Source organism: Macrobrachium nipponense, chromosome 21, assembly GCF_015104395.2.
Source record: "Macrobrachium nipponense isolate FS-2020 chromosome 21, ASM1510439v2, whole genome shotgun sequence".
In the NCBI taxonomy this organism is placed as follows: domain Eukaryota; kingdom Metazoa; phylum Arthropoda; class Malacostraca; order Decapoda; family Palaemonidae; genus Macrobrachium; species Macrobrachium nipponense.
In genome coordinates this window covers 57,790,473-57,806,515 of record NC_087212.1, presented here as the reverse complement: position 1 = coordinate 57,806,515, position 16,043 = coordinate 57,790,473, and the positions used below count along the sequence as shown (strand labels likewise).

Here is a 16,043-nt window from a genome sequence, read left to right as displayed (position 1 = left end):
GAGATTGGTTGATTAGTATTTTGTGTAATCTCTTTAGTATGTTTCCGGGCCTGTAGGTCCTCTGGCCAGGTGGGTTTACCATCACACCAGCCAGCAGGCTATACACAGGATTGTACGTACCACTGCTCTGCCGCTCAGTTGTCTATTCTCCCTTGTTGTCTCCGCCTCCCCACTCATGTGGGGGCAGAACTGGGCTAAGAGCTGCGTTTCTAGTTACCTTAGAATTGCTTCTCTTCCCCGGTGCGATCAGACTCAGGCCTAGGTTTTACCTATTTTCCCTGTTCTGCTCGTATCAGCCCATCTCCACTGGCCTTTACTGTTATGATCACAGGATTATGGATTCCGGAGTAGGTGAAGACTTTAAGAGATTATGTTAGGACATGCTTTATTTAGCCTCTGTAGGTATGTCTCCAGGCCCGTATTGGTTCCGACGTAGTGTGGTCTATCATCACACACGCCAGAAAGTATATACCGGAGTTTATTGTACCGTTGTTTCCGTCGCTCAGTTTTCCGTCTTCTTTGCTATTGCTGCTCCCCATTTCGGTGAGGACAGAACGGGGCTCAGATAATGCGCCTACATTTGGTTACGTTGCATTACTCTGCTGCGATGCAATCAGACTCAGGCTTTGGTCTTACCTTATTCCCCTGTTCTGCTCGTATCAGGCCCTCTCCGCTTGTTATAGCTTTACAGATCCCGAGGACGGATTCCGGAGCAGGCGGAGACATCCAGAGCTTTTTTGATAACCAGTAAATTGAAATTTATACCCGATATTGCCTTTAACGGATTAGATATCTAGTTGAAGTGCACTCATCCCGCCGGAATTAACTCCAGCAGCTTTATTTGATGATACTCATTTGACTTTTCAACTTACAGATGGTCCGTTGCCAGGTGACGGGTTATCCGGCCGTCCTGTATAGGCCGTACGGGCATGAGGTCTGCCGATCTCATGCCAACTGCGCCATCCTGGTGGAAGGAAGTATGGTCTGGCCCCCAGAGGCCTGTACAGTTTGTTATGACCTAGTGAGGATCGTGACAGACAAGTCGGTAAGTAACATTCTCGCCTCGTTGTTTCTGTGAAATTTCTGCTACACTTTGGCTTTGGGAAATTTCCTCGACACGGTGGATCCTAATTTGGTTATTTTCACAGGTTAGTTTGGCGCTCAAGACTTCATCGATGGGGTCCCTTAAGGCCTGGGTGGGAGGATTCGGGAGAAATGGGAAATCCGGCCAACCTTACGTGCTGTTGGAGGAGCTGTGTTCTCTGGCGGCTCCCATTATTGAGGGCATCCGTCAAGAAACCCAACCCCCCCTGGAGGACCAAGAGGGCTTGTGTGACATTGTCACTGAAGAAGTCGTGGCCGTCAATCTTCACCGAGAACCTATGGCCACGGAGGAACAGGAGGTAGGTAGGGAGGTAAGTGAGGCAGGTAGTCTCCCTTTTAGTCCCACTCCTTCTTCTCCCCCTTCCTTCCAGGGCTTCCCTATGAAGTCCGCCCCCACTTGGGATAGATCGGCCTTGGTAATCCCCAAGGTCAAGGCCTGGAAGACGAAATCCCTGCCAAAGGTAACTAAACCAACCAAGCCTTCTCCGGCAGGCTCTGCAAGGTCGTCTTCAGCTCCCAAGCCGTCAACTTCCTCTGCTAAAGCTTCTCCCCCACCCAAGGGGTCGAGAGCCAAGTCCTCCAAAGCCAGACCGGTGGAGTCTGGGTTCGACCAGGAGGCTTTCGCAAATCTTCTTATGCTGAAGATGAGCAAGGCAGTGGACTCGAAGCTTGAATCGATGTCCACTCGACTCACCTCAGGCCTAGAGACTTCGGGTCAGTCTATCATGTCTCTGACCCAGAGGTTACGGGCCCAGGAGGAATTGGTGTCCAGATTCCTCCAGTCCGGAACCACACCGTAGTCCGTGACGGTACCGGACGCATCCAAGCTACCGCCATTTGAAAACAGCACACCCTGTTCTCAGAGGGCAAGCTGACCATTGAAGGTTACGGAACCCAGCCGGTAGAAGACTTTGAGTTCTTCCTGGCGGTCCTTCAATTTCCCTTCCCAGGCTACGCTAGACTAGCCGAAGATGCTCTAGTCAGGGTAGACAAAGTCCCGAAGGAGACAGTTATCTACCCTAGGGACCAGGCCCAGTCTGCATGGGTCCGCACCCTCACGGAATGGGAGTGTGTCAACACAAAGTTGACACCCCATAAAGGATGCTATACAATGTTTGTGGTCCCACAAGGAGTTCCGACTCCTTGTACGTCAGAGGTTGCAGAATTGACTCTGCAAGCTGTGGTGGAGGACAAACCTATGCCTCAGCTAAAAGAGACAGAGGCTACCTCCTTGCTCTTCCCCAGCGACATGGAATTTTGGACTGACGCTCTGGCAACGTTCACGGTGGGCAGACTCGATCCGGAGTGTGCCTCCACCCAATTCATTGAATGTTTGCCTAGAATTCTGGACCCCATGGTCAAAGCGGAATTTGAAGCAAGGTGCAGGCTGAGTAGGTCGATTAACTCAGTCACCACTGCGGAGTTGACTGCTACAACCTTTGCAGATGAGCCTTTATTTCGAATCCACACAAAGTCACTATTACCGGCCTTCCAATCAGATCTGTATGACTTTATAGTGGCTAGGCAAGCCTGCAGGAAGCATGTTTTTGTGAATGCTTCCATAAGACACGAACCGAACAGGCTCATAAAGGTGTCGATCTGGGGTGCCAACCTCTTCCCTGAGGATGTGGTTAACAACGTCCTCAGCGAGGCAGCTAGAGCTAACCAGAATCTTCGTGTCCGTTGGGGACTTCCCTTCAAAAGGAAGTTTGAGACCCCCGGACCACAATCCAAAGGTAGGAAGAGGCATAGGAAATACCAGCCTTTCCAGTCCTCTCAACCTCAGACATTGGTTCAAGCGGTTCCTGTCTCCCAGATCGGCAAGCCTTTGACATCCAAGGCACAGCCACAACAACAGTTTGTCCTGCTGCAGAGTCAACCGACTCAACAGCCTTCGACTTAAACCGCCCTAGTAACCTCCCCAGCCTTCAATGCCCCCTTTGAGTCACAAGGAGCATTTTGTGGCTACAATAAACACGCAAGAAGTAGCAGAGCCAGAGGTGCCTTCTGAAAGAGAGCTGGCTCTAGAGGCAGAGGCTTCAGAGGAGGCAGAGGAAGTAAGACCTCAACCAATCAGTGATGCTCTGCAGGTGGGCGGGAGACTGTATCTCTTTCGGGACCACTGGACCTTCAGTTCATGGGCCCACAGCATTGTATCGAAAGGTCTGGGGTGGAAATGGGAGAAAGGGCCTCCACCACCAGTCAGTTTTCACCAGACTCCAACGACAGACCTACTAGATTAGAAGGCAATAAAGAAAGTCAGTCGCCTGAAATTTCAAGGACGTCTGTTCAGTGTACCAAAGAAGGACTCGGACAAACGAAGAGTGATTCTGGACTTGTCCCATCTCAACTCATACATTCAATGCGACAAGTTCCGCATGCTGACTGTCTCGCAGGTGCGGACCTTACTTCCCCGTGGGGTTGTCACCACCTCTATCAATCTTACAGACGCTTACTATCATGTACCGATAGCAAGAAACTTCTCTCCATACCTAGGCTTCAAACTAGGAAAACAAGCTTACTCGTTCAGAGTCATGCCATTCGGGCTCAACATAGCGCCCAGAATATTCACCAAGCTAGGAGAGACAGTAGTCCAAGAACTAAGAGCTCAGGGGGTAATGTTAGTAGCTTACCTAGACGACTGGCTCATTTGGGCAACCAACAACGAGGGGTGTCGCAAAGCAACAGCCAAGGTAATAGAATTCCTAGAATATCTGGGTTTCCAGATAAACAAGGAAAAGTCCCATCTCATTCCGCCGTCCCGTTTTCAATGGTTGGGAATCCAATGGGACCTAACCTCACACAAACTATCTCTCCCATCAAAGAAGTGCAGAGAGATAGTGAAGGCTACGAGACAGTTCCTCAAGAACAAAAGGGCTTCTCATCGTACCCAAGAGAGAATTCTTGGTTCTCTTCAGTTTGCCTCAATAAGAGACGTTCTATTGAAAGCCAGGCTGAAGGATATCAATCGAGTCTGGCGGAAAAGAGCCAACAACAAATTCAGAGACAAGATCTCTCTGATTCCGCCGATATTAAAGAAAAGACTCCGTCCATGGACGGAAGTCCAGAGTCTCTCCAAATCAGTGCCACTGCAATTTCCCCCGCCGTCTCTGATAGTCCACATGGACGCCTCCCTGAGCGGATGAGGGGGCTACTCCCAGTACAAGAAGATTCAAGGAACGTGGTCAAATACATTCCACCAGTTCCACATCAACGTCCTAGAAGCAATGGCCATTTTTCTGACCTTAAAACGTCTAGCTCCAGTAAAGAACAGTCATGTAAGACTAGTCTCGGACAGCGCAGTGATAGTTTATTGCATAAACAGAGGGGCTCCAAGTCGAGCAAAGTAAATCATGTAATGATTGCAATTTTTTCATTAGCAACGAAAAATCATTGGCACCTGTCAGCTACTCACCTGGCAGGAGTATAGAATGTCATTGCAGGCTCACTACTCAGAACAACTCCGCTGGAGTCGGAGTGGTCCTTGGACACAAAAATCATTCCGTTGGATTTGCAATCAAATCCTGGGACATCAGGTAGACCTGTTCGCCATGGAGTCCAATCACAAACTTCCGTGTTATGCGGCTCCCAATCTGGACCCTCTAGCTCAAGCCACAGATGCGATGTCCATAGACTGGAACAATTGGCAGAAGATTTACCTATTTCTGCCAGTAAACCTCCTGATGAAAGTCCTGCACAAACTCAGATCTTTCAGAGGACATGTAGCATTGGTAGCACCCAATTGGCCGAAGATCAATTGGTTTCCTCTTCTACTAGAGTTGAATCTCTGTCACAGACAGATCCCCAATCCAGAACTGACTCAAATAGTACAAACTCGGACTGTGTCAGCTTCCTCAAGAATTCTGAATGCCTTAACTTTATGGACTTCATGAAGTTTGCGGCACAGAAGGATGCTAGTGTCGATCCACTAAACATCCTGTTTGTAGAATCAGATAAAAGAGAATCAACTCTCAGACAGTATGATTCTGCAGTAAAGAAATTGGCCATCTTTCTAAAAGAATCAGATGCCCAAATGATGACTGCGAATCTGGCAATTTCGTTCTTTAGAACCCTGTTTGAAAAAGGCCTAGCTGCTACTTCCATTACTACGACTAAATCTGCCTTAAGGAAGATATTTCAGCTTGGCTTTAATATTGATTTGACAGATTCGTACTTCTCATCTATTCCTCGAGCATATGCCCGTCTGAGACCAGTGGACCTCCCCCACATGGTCTCTTGGTTTTTAAACGATGGCTTCAGACACTGATAATGAATCATGCTCATATATAACCCTTCTCAGGAAAACATTATTCTTAATGAGTCTGGCTTCAGGCGCCAGAATATATTCTGAACTGTCGGTTCTTTCTAGAGACCCAAATCACATTGATTTCCTCCCGTCGGGTGAAGTCCTACTCTCCCCAGATCGGAAATTCTTAGCAAAGAATGAAGACCCACAAAACAGGTGGGCTCCCTGGAAGATTATACCTCTCACACAGGACTCATCATTGTGTCCTATTGTCACATTAAAATCTTATTTGGGCAGAACATCTGAAAAGTCTTCAGGTCCTCCTTTTATTAGAGAAAAAGGCAGAACCATTTCCTTAAAAGGAATCAGACAACAAATTCTTTATTTTATTAAACAAGCCAATCCGGATTCAGTCCCTCACGTCCATGATATCCGGGCTGTGGCTACCTCAATTAACTATTTTCACAATATGAACTTCAAGGATCTTAAAAAATATACGGGTTGGGAATCCACGGCAGTATTTAAAGAATTTAGAGGCCCTTAAATTTTTGGCAGTGGCTGCAGGGAGCATTGTCTCCCCTGATATGGCCTAGTCTTATAACTCTATTTCCTATTCCTTTATTCTGCTATTAATTTTTCCCTTGATACTCACTCTTTCCTACCTGCCTTGCTCGTAATCCCTACCTGTCTCCCTTAGGTTCCGGGCTGGTTCGCTTATCAACCCTCTTCTGGACATGTACATAGTTTGTATTTGTTAATTTTGTATTCCTTACCTGTTGTTTTTCCCAGGATAGTATGGATTTGGTCATATTTGTTCCCACTTTTTTACCATTGTAACTTGTAACTCTTACATTGGTTATTAAAACTTAATTTTAAGACAAAATTTTATTTTATTTTTCCTTATATATCTATTAAATTTTGTGTTTTACCAAGCTTGTATGGCCAATTCTCTGACACTATTTCACCGGCCGACACAGGTCGAACCCAGAAAATGGATTTTGACAAAAGGAAAAATCTATTTCTTGGGGAAGACCTTTGTCGCCCGGTGAACCCATCCCTCTCTTTTCCTGATCCCCACCCTTTAGCCGGCCCAAGCTTGGGTGCGTAATTCAGGAATGAAGCCTTCGAGCGGGAGTTGTAGTAGTAGCGAGCGGAAGGTAGACGTATAGTAGTCGTTGTAACGGCACCTACCTAGAGAGGGGTTTTGAGAGGAGTCTTCTAATTGGCAGAAAACCTGTGGTAGTGGCTTCCACTCGCCCTTGTGTTTATACCGACACCCTATGGGTGAGCGAGCTGAAGGTAGTAACTTCAGCATTCCATTTAGCTTTTTCTCTGGTATATTTAGCATCTATTTATACCTAGAAATGTGTGCTACAGGGACATTTCACCAGGCGACACAGGTCTTCCCCCAGAAATAGATTTTTCCTTTGTCAAAATCCCTTATATATATATATATATATATATATATATATATATATATATATATTATATATATATATATATAATATATATCTATATCTATATATATATATATATATATATATATATATATATCATATATATATTAAGAATAAGTTAATAAACTAATGACTATAAGCCCCAAAATAAGTTAAGGATCTTGAATTTAGTACAACTATTGTAGAAGGTCATGTGCCAGCCGAGGACAGCATATTGGTTAAACAGTCAACACTCCGCATATGACACCTAAAACGGGCATATGAAATGACACAGCAGTCTTAAATAGGAACACACTCAAATTAATTAAGCAAACTATGACTGAAAGGGGAGACTGGTGATCAGTCACAGGCACCTGGGAAGCTTCAAATATCAGTACCAAATAACTTCTTGTTGATATTCGTTTTCAGTTTCAGGCTGACAAAAGATAGAAATGATAAAGTGAATGCAGGATTTTTGTCATAGCTGTCTATTGCAAGAAACACATCGCATATTATGACTTGGATAAACGCTAGAATGAACTTATCTACTGCTTAGTTTTATTCTTAAGAATGATGTGCTGCAGTCATTTAGGAGCACATTAACGGTTTGTGCAGAAGTTGGTGTACACTACACTTTTTGTGTGATAGTCATTTGTTCATAACAAAAAGAACTGAGTTAAAAGTGTCTGTATTCCATTTAATAGTTTAATAATACAATTAGATGCACTTGTACACATAAAGTGATGAGTAAATGCAATAAAATGTGATATCATAGACTGCACTGAAACAGCATTCGCTGAATTTCACAGGTTATGTGCAAAATAACAAAAACCAAAATTTTGCTATTTTAAACCAGTTAATTATGAAGTAAGTATTAATGTGTAATTCTTTGGTTTGCAGCAACAGTAGGTGTGTGATGAATGTTCTGGTTTCTTTTCACATTTTAAAGTTGCAGTTTTTGCCACACTTTACCCATAAAACAATTTACCATCAGTAATTGTTCCATGGGTTCATTGTGTATAATTTTTACACTTTTAAAGGAAGCTTAGGAATGGTTGCATGAGGCACCACACATCTTTTTCTAAATGGTTAATTAATTAACTTATAGTGGGACTATTACACTGACACAGAATTCTTCATATCTGTTTCGTATTTACTCTAATACAAAGGTTATTATTCTCAAAAAAACCCACAAATTAGTTGCATCTAGCAACATTTATGACAAAAACGAATAAGTATTAAATTATTTGTAATTCTGCAATCGCATTACTGAAATTTTCTCCAGTATGCATTTTATGTTTCAGCTTTATGAGTGCCAACTGTATGAAAAGTTTTCAGGATTATGACAATATCTTAAACTGTTGTTGTTCTGATGAAAGTCACTCAACACACTTTTATGCCTTTTCTCATTGCAACCACCAGCTCACTGCTGAAAGTTCCTCCCCTTGATCTAATTTCATAGCTAGTGAAGTGAAGCATTCAACAAATACTCAGGGCTAGTTCAGAGTTGCCTAGACAGTCTTATCAAAGTAAATATCAGAAACTTAATTTTTTTATATTAAACACTATATATATATATATATATATATATATATATATATATATATATATATATATATATTATACATCGAGCTACAAATGTCCTTAATACCTAATTCACTCTACCTCGGAATTAATATATTTTCATATATGCTTAACGAAGGGGAATTTTATTAGGCAATAATAGAATTGGCGGCGCCCAGGCGTGAACCCAGGACACCATACAAATCCAGGAAGGTGGTGGAGTGGGTAAAAGCTTCACTGACGTTCCTGGATTTGTATGGTGTCCTGGGTTCGTGCCTGGGCGCCGCCAATTCTATTATAGCCTAATAAATTCCCCTTCAGTTAAACGTATATGAAAATATAATTAATCCGAGGTAGAGTGAATGAGATATTAAAGGGCATTTGTAGCTCGATGTATGTATATGAATCATGGTAATGGGGCATGACATATATATATTTATATATATATATATATATATATATATATATATATATATATATATATATATATATATATATATATATATATATATATATATATATATATATATATATATATATTATATATATATATATATATATATATATATATATATATATATATATATATATATATAGGGATGGGTGTACAAAAAAGTATGGTGCAATTTGTACTTGTAGCTTCATAACTATACATGATAAAATTAATTCATAAAAAGGATAAGAATGCTTGCTTGATGTGTCACTGCCCAAAGGAAGTTTAAAACCAGTACAACAAAGAAGCACCACTGAAATTACATACATACCTACATTCAGAAATTGCATACATGCATACATTCAGAAATGCATAAATCAGTATAATTTTTGTACATTTTAGCTCAACCAGCCAAAGAATGTGGTTGATGTTCTCTTCTAAGGAAGGCAGGCATGGGTTAACAGCAGTTCTGAAAAGAAGTTATACCTAAGTTTCAGGAATTGTGGCAAATTACTGATAAAAACAATAATAAATAAAACTTCAGGAGAAGAGAAAACTAGATATGTCAAGATTTCTTGTCCTTTTCACAGATTAATTCTATCATGTATAATTATGTGGTTAAAAGTATTTTTAAATTGCACTATGACTTTATGGACAAACTGAAATATACATACTTCGATACTAGTATTTAAATATAGTATTTATATATATACATATACATATATATATATATTTGTATATATATATATATTATATATATATATATATATATATATAGATATATATATATATATAATATATATATATATATATATATTATATATATATATTATATATATATATATGATAATATATAATATATATAGCTATTAGAACATATGTATACACATATATACATATATATACAACACATATGCTGATGGACAATTAAGATTTCCTTTCTTAAGCGTATTTATTTCCTGAGTTTTTGTCATTTTAATTTATAATGAATGAAATCTTCAAGGGCTCTGAACTATATACTATAAAAACAACACATAATTAGCAAAAAACTTTAACATAAAATTATACATTTAAAAAAAATCCAAGATACATTAAAATTCACAAAGTAAGACAACATATTGGTCCAACCTTCCACCAGAGTATAACAAACATTAGTGGAATGAAATTAAAAGATAAGAAAAGGAGAAAGTACATCTCAAGACAAGAAAAGTGGGGTGGCTATTGTTTGTTTCAAGGGTGATTTTTGAAAAAAATTATAATTTTAAGTGTCAAAAATTTATTCTTAAGGTTTTTGCTAATTACAGTATATGTTGTTTTATCTATTTTACAACCCTTGAAGATGTCATTATAAATGAAAATTACAAAACGGGAAGTAAATATAACAACAGAAATCGTAATTGTCCATCAGTATACGTGTTCTACATAACAGTTGTGCCACTACACACACACACACACACACACACACACACACATATATATATATATATATATATATATTATATATATATATATATATATATATCTCAAAAAATCACCATAACGTGACTGGAAAATCTTCAAGTAATCAAAGTCCACAATTATGTAAAATGTGTATTAAAAATACATAAAAGACGGGAGCTTTCGTCTACTTGATCAGTAGACCTCATCAGCCGTACTGATTTTTCTTTTCAAAAATTAGATATATATATATATATATATATATATATATATATATATATATATTATAGATATATATATGATATACATATATATATATATATATTATGTTAGTATATATATAATATATAATATATATAGTATATATATATATATATATATGTATATATATATATATATAATATATATATATATATATATAGTATATATATATATGTATATTAATATAATTTGCACTTTTTATTTCCTATTTGTTTTTTGTCTTAAAGTACAAATAACATTGCATTACGGTAGTGTGCAGTTTAAAGTAGTACGTCCTTTTAATAATTTTTATTTAGATTTTTGGAAGTAGATTTGATTTGCGTGTTGGTGGTACTGTTTTGGCATTTATGCATTAGTTCAGAATGGTTGTTGAATGCTTTCAGATTCAACCATGTCAAACACTCAAAACTAATGCTGCACATCTTACCGACTTAAGTAATGACAAAAGCCAGGTTACAAGCAAACTGCCCGAGTTTTTGACATATCTTATTAGTTTTAAAGCCAGTTTATGATCTGATGGAGCTCAAATTATGACTTGCTCTAATTTAAAGACCTAACACCAACCTGATGACAGAGGCATAATTTTTTTTCCAAACACTTGCTTGAGTAATTTGTATTTTTCTTTCTGTAGGCTAGGTAATTTATATTTAAAAATTCATATCTAAATCTATTTTCAAGTAAAAATTGCTCTTTTAAATGTAACCATAAACAATCAGAAAAATATAACTGATTAGAGCTGTAGTATGTATAAATGGTTGATTGTATGACTTCATTATCTGTTAGCTTGTATATGCAGTATTCATGTGATGTTTTCACAAACCATTAACATTCCAGAAATGAATGGAAGTATAAATGTAATGTATTGAAAGTGAAGTAATACATAATAGTTGGGAAATTTTAGGGGGTTATTTATATACTAATCAAATGTCAGTGAAGTCATTTTCAGGAAAAAAAAATTGTGCAAATTCCTTTCAAACAGTTTTTTGAGAAAGTTATGTTCATTTTCATTCAGCATAATATTAAATGGATTCATTCACACTGATTTTATTTGGGTCACAACACTTGGGGCCTTGCCATCTAATGAAGTATATTTCCACAGCCTCTTCGCGAAAGCAAAGTCTGGAATGCTGCGTTCCTGTAATGGCGGTGATGTCAGGGATTCCTGTAACTACTATCAATCAGGAGCTTTCCAGGAATCCAGAGATAATTCCTTCGCGTGAGTTTTCCACTGAATTTGTTACAGTAACCACTTTGAACAGTTTGCAGGGAGTTTTTTAATTTTTTCTATAATGATCTGTATTTTCAGCTAAAGCCAGAATGTTTTTACAACCGTCTTGCTGAGTGAACAGAACTTAGGCAACCTTCATATATATATATATAAGATATATATATATATATATATATATAGATATATATATATATATATATATATATATATATATATATATGTATATATATATATATATATATATATATATAGATATATATCTATATATGTTTAATATATATATATATATATATATATATATATATATATATATATATATATATATATATATATAATATATACTATATATATATACATATATGTATATGGATATGCATGTTTGTGCATCTGCATTGTCCCCCTGACTGCAACCTTTTCAATGTTAAAGGGTATATCCTTTAAGCAAACATAACTCAAAAGATTAACAAAATGTCCGAGTGACTTTAATATTGAATAGTACTTTGAAGTTGGAGCAAACAAGTGTTACAATATTCTCTGCTTAAATGGTTGAGTTTACTTAGTGCAGTAATATGTTGATTAGCTTAATGCAAATTAATTTGATGTTTAAGTGAATGATGTCCTGGAGATTGGGAGAGGGAAATATCTTTGGGTCAAAGGTGAAAACAGTCACCATCAGCGCCATATTAAATAAGCTCAACCAGTTGAGCAAAAACTATTGAAACAGTCTTCTAGGTACAAAAGATTTACTCTCGTGTGCAATACAGTGCTGTACCAATCTTTAGTTTGAGTACAATATTGTTTAAGTGTTTCAGAAAAGTAGGTAGATTAACTTTATGTGTGTGTGTGTGTGTGTGTGTGTGTGTGTGTGTGTGTGTGTCTGTATGGCCCAAGCAGTTTGTCGTAAATGTTTTAATATGTACAGTGGTGCTCAAATCTCATGCGACATGATTCTTTTTGTATCGTCCAGATTCTCAGACTCAACGTGATGTTGCCAAGTAGTGTTATACTTTTTTTCTAATGTCATACATGTCGAAAAGTTTGTGAATTCACAGCATGCCCTATTTTCTTTATGGTTATATAAATATGATCCCTTTTATGCATTGGTATATTTCGTAATCTGTGTGATTTGAACTGATTTTCTTTTTTTATGCTGCTAAGTTCTAAGTGAGATGTGATAAGGTTAGCTGTGCCATTAATGAAAGCACACTTTACATGCTCCTCGGACTGTTCAACATAACTACGTTTGCTACATTATGATAGTAGACCTAATAAGCTCAAGAGTCGTAACAACATTTTCAACGTAGGAATATGAATTAAAACAAGTTTTCTTTGAATGTTGAAGCTTTCGGCTGTGTTTAAGCTGCCTGTATGTTGCAAAATGTTTTATAGGCCTAAATAAATAATCTAAGCCTTCTGAGATATAATCTGTTATTAACAAATTTATTTATAGATATTATCTGTTTTTTGACGAATACAATAGGAATATGAATTATAACCAGATTTCTTTGAATGTTGAAGTTTTAGACTGCGTCTGAGCTGCCTATATGTTGCAAAATAATTTATAGGCCTAAAAGAATAAACTAAGGCTTATGAGATGTAATGTTACTAATGTTTTTATTTGTAGAGATTACCTGTTCTTTGAGGAATAAAAGATGATGATTTTGATTATATGGAGAAGATGACTATTAATCGAAATATCATAAGTATTAATATCAAGGCGTATGGAAGACTTGTTTTCCAACTGGTTTAAGATATTATTTCCCTAAAAGTCCTTCTCCTTGCATTTGGTGTATAATTTATTCTTTCATAAGGAAACTTGAAGAACAAAAATGTGTAGATAACCTCATTTGCTTTCTGGCCAGAAATTGTTAATAGAGAGATGTGACTGTTAATTGTAAAGTAAAGAAATCTAACACCTAGGCCTAGGAACAATATCTTGGCTTTGACAAAAGAATAATTGCATAGGCGAATATTTGCTAGTATGGCATAATTTTTTGAAATATTTAAGAATTATAACAATTAATTATGTATGAAAATCCACATATTCCTTTAACACATATAAAGTAAGTGTTTTCAAGATAATTTCATTGTCGCTACTCAGTGTAGACCTACTTATGTTACACTGGGTGGTTGTTGTTGCACCGACACTAGTGATACGTCACACATGCTCCCCTCACACGTTGTCGGTGGGTGCAGTCTACTTTTGTATAAACATATTTACATTTTTTTCAGCATTGAGGTGTAAAAGCAATCAAATAGGACTATTTCAAATTTTATTTTGGCTTTGGAAGCATTATTAATGTCATGACAAATTTTTTTTTCATTTTTTTGTATTTAACATTTGAACTGATGCTTGATGACGACTTCATTGTGGTCAAATGCTTCAGCGACGTGTGAACGAAAGTTTTGAAAATGTTTCGAAAGAGTTTTTTTCTGACAGATATGACATATATGACAGATTTCACTCTTATGAAACATATTATGTCCATATTGTATGCAATAATTGCATTTCCGCATCAAAATAATAGATAAATATGGAGCATGCTAGGTTGCCAGTTAGTGACTTTTGAACAAAATCCTGTGGAGTTATGTCGCATGAGATTTGAGCATCACTGTACATACAAAATATATGTGCATATGACTTTTAAAGAACTACAGGAAATTTTCATGATGCAATAGTCAGACTATTCAGCCTTCTCATCTATATTTTCATGTTTTATAGGAGTCATCAAGAGCTTCGAGATGCCATACGCGAGGGTTTAATGTATATGGATATGCCTGGTAGCCGCCCACGTTCTCCTCGTGGAGAATATTCCCCAAGGTGATTTATTTTTCAATTTTTTGTTTACTAATAAACATTTTCAGTAGTATTAGATAAAAAAAATATATTTGTTAACAACTGGTGACACCAGTGTTGAAGTTAAGGTAATTTGCTCCTTATAGTATCATGAAACATAAAATCTGTTGAAGTCCAGTTCTGTCTGGCCAGTTGAACTCCCAAGGGTGATTACATCACAGTGTCTTTGTTTTCATTTGTACTATTCCTTTTAATTATGAAATTGTTAAATTGTCACTAGGGAATATTTTTTCTGGTTTAATGTGCAATTCTTATTGTTGTCAAGGGATAAATAGCATAGCAAACCTGTCAGAGTAACTTGTGTGCTAAGCAGTCCGTGGTATTAAGTTAGAATACAACAGAAGTTTAGAATCTATTTTGAAATGTTATTTCTTCTACTATTTTGAAATGTTATTTCCTCATAAGGGTGGAGTTTTCCTTGGTAAAATTGTAAAGTTTACCATTTTTAACTCTGACTGTAAAAAGAAAGGGTAAGCTTAAATTATTATGCTTACCTTCAGTGTTGTAAATTCCCAAAGTGCGATGTCTTCCCTATTACTGTTAACATATTAGCAAATTTATTATTTTGACAAGATAGGCTTGTCACTCCGTCTTCATACACACTTTACTTGCAGGGTGACCAGACGTCACGTATTTAACGGGATTGTCCCATAGTATTTCTGACATTTGTCCCGTGTCCCGTACCGACCCTCCCCGGGACGCCTTTTGTCCCGTATTTTCAATATTTGAAAAAAGAATTTACAATATACTAGAGAAATTTTGCAGAATACTGGGTAAAGGTGGCCGCCCAAAATCGGCAACAGTGCAGTGGGCCGAGAACGAACAAATCTGTCCTTGGTATTTGATTTTTTAAACAAAAGGCAGCATGTCCGACAAAAAGTGCAACAAAAAAGTGAAGAGAAAATGTACTTTTAGACCAGAGTGGCAAAATTACAGTGATTTCAAGCAATGGCTCGTCCCCCAAAACAACAACAAAAGCGGTGCATACTGCAAAATATACTAGAAGAATTTTAGCATTCCGCACGGTGGACTGAGGGATGTGCGACAGTATGGATCTCGGGTGTAGCAGTGTTAGGAATAAGATCATTATTCCCAGCAAAAAATTGTACAGAGGCAGAAATGGTATGGTATGGTATAGATATATATATACGTATATATATATATATATATATATATATATATATATATATACATATATATATATATATATATATATATATATATATATATATATATATATATATATATATATATATATATATATATATATATATATATATATATATATATATATATATATATATTATATTGTTCAACTACCTCTCTAATTCAGGTGTCCCGTATTTCAATTTTAAAAATCTGGTCACCCTGGTTACTTGTCTTGTATAGTCATACCCCTACATACGAAAGTCCCTACGTACAAAAAATCTAGGTTACAAAGGCAAAGAAGAAGATTTTTTTGCTTCTGTGTATGAAAA

The 16,043-nt window shown here is 37.1% G+C and overlaps 1 protein-coding gene across 4 annotated transcripts in view; it reads left to right on the top strand.

Moving 5' to 3' along the window:
* The window catches only part of LOC135198053 (acetylcholine receptor subunit alpha-like), a 953,996-nt gene that overhangs the window by 921,984 nt on the left and 15,969 nt on the right, over positions 1-16,043 (top strand). For all 4 annotated transcript variants that reach the window (XR_010310713.1, XM_064225444.1, XM_064225445.1 and 1 more), the window contains exons 11-12: positions 11,580-11,696; positions 14,431-14,529. Coding sequence is in view for 3 of the 4 variants with exons in the window: in XM_064225444.1 (XP_064081514.1) it covers positions 11,580-11,696; positions 14,431-14,529 (216 nt within the window). In the remaining variant the exon portion in view is untranslated. The remainder of the gene's footprint in view (positions 1-11,579; positions 11,697-14,430; positions 14,530-16,043) is intronic.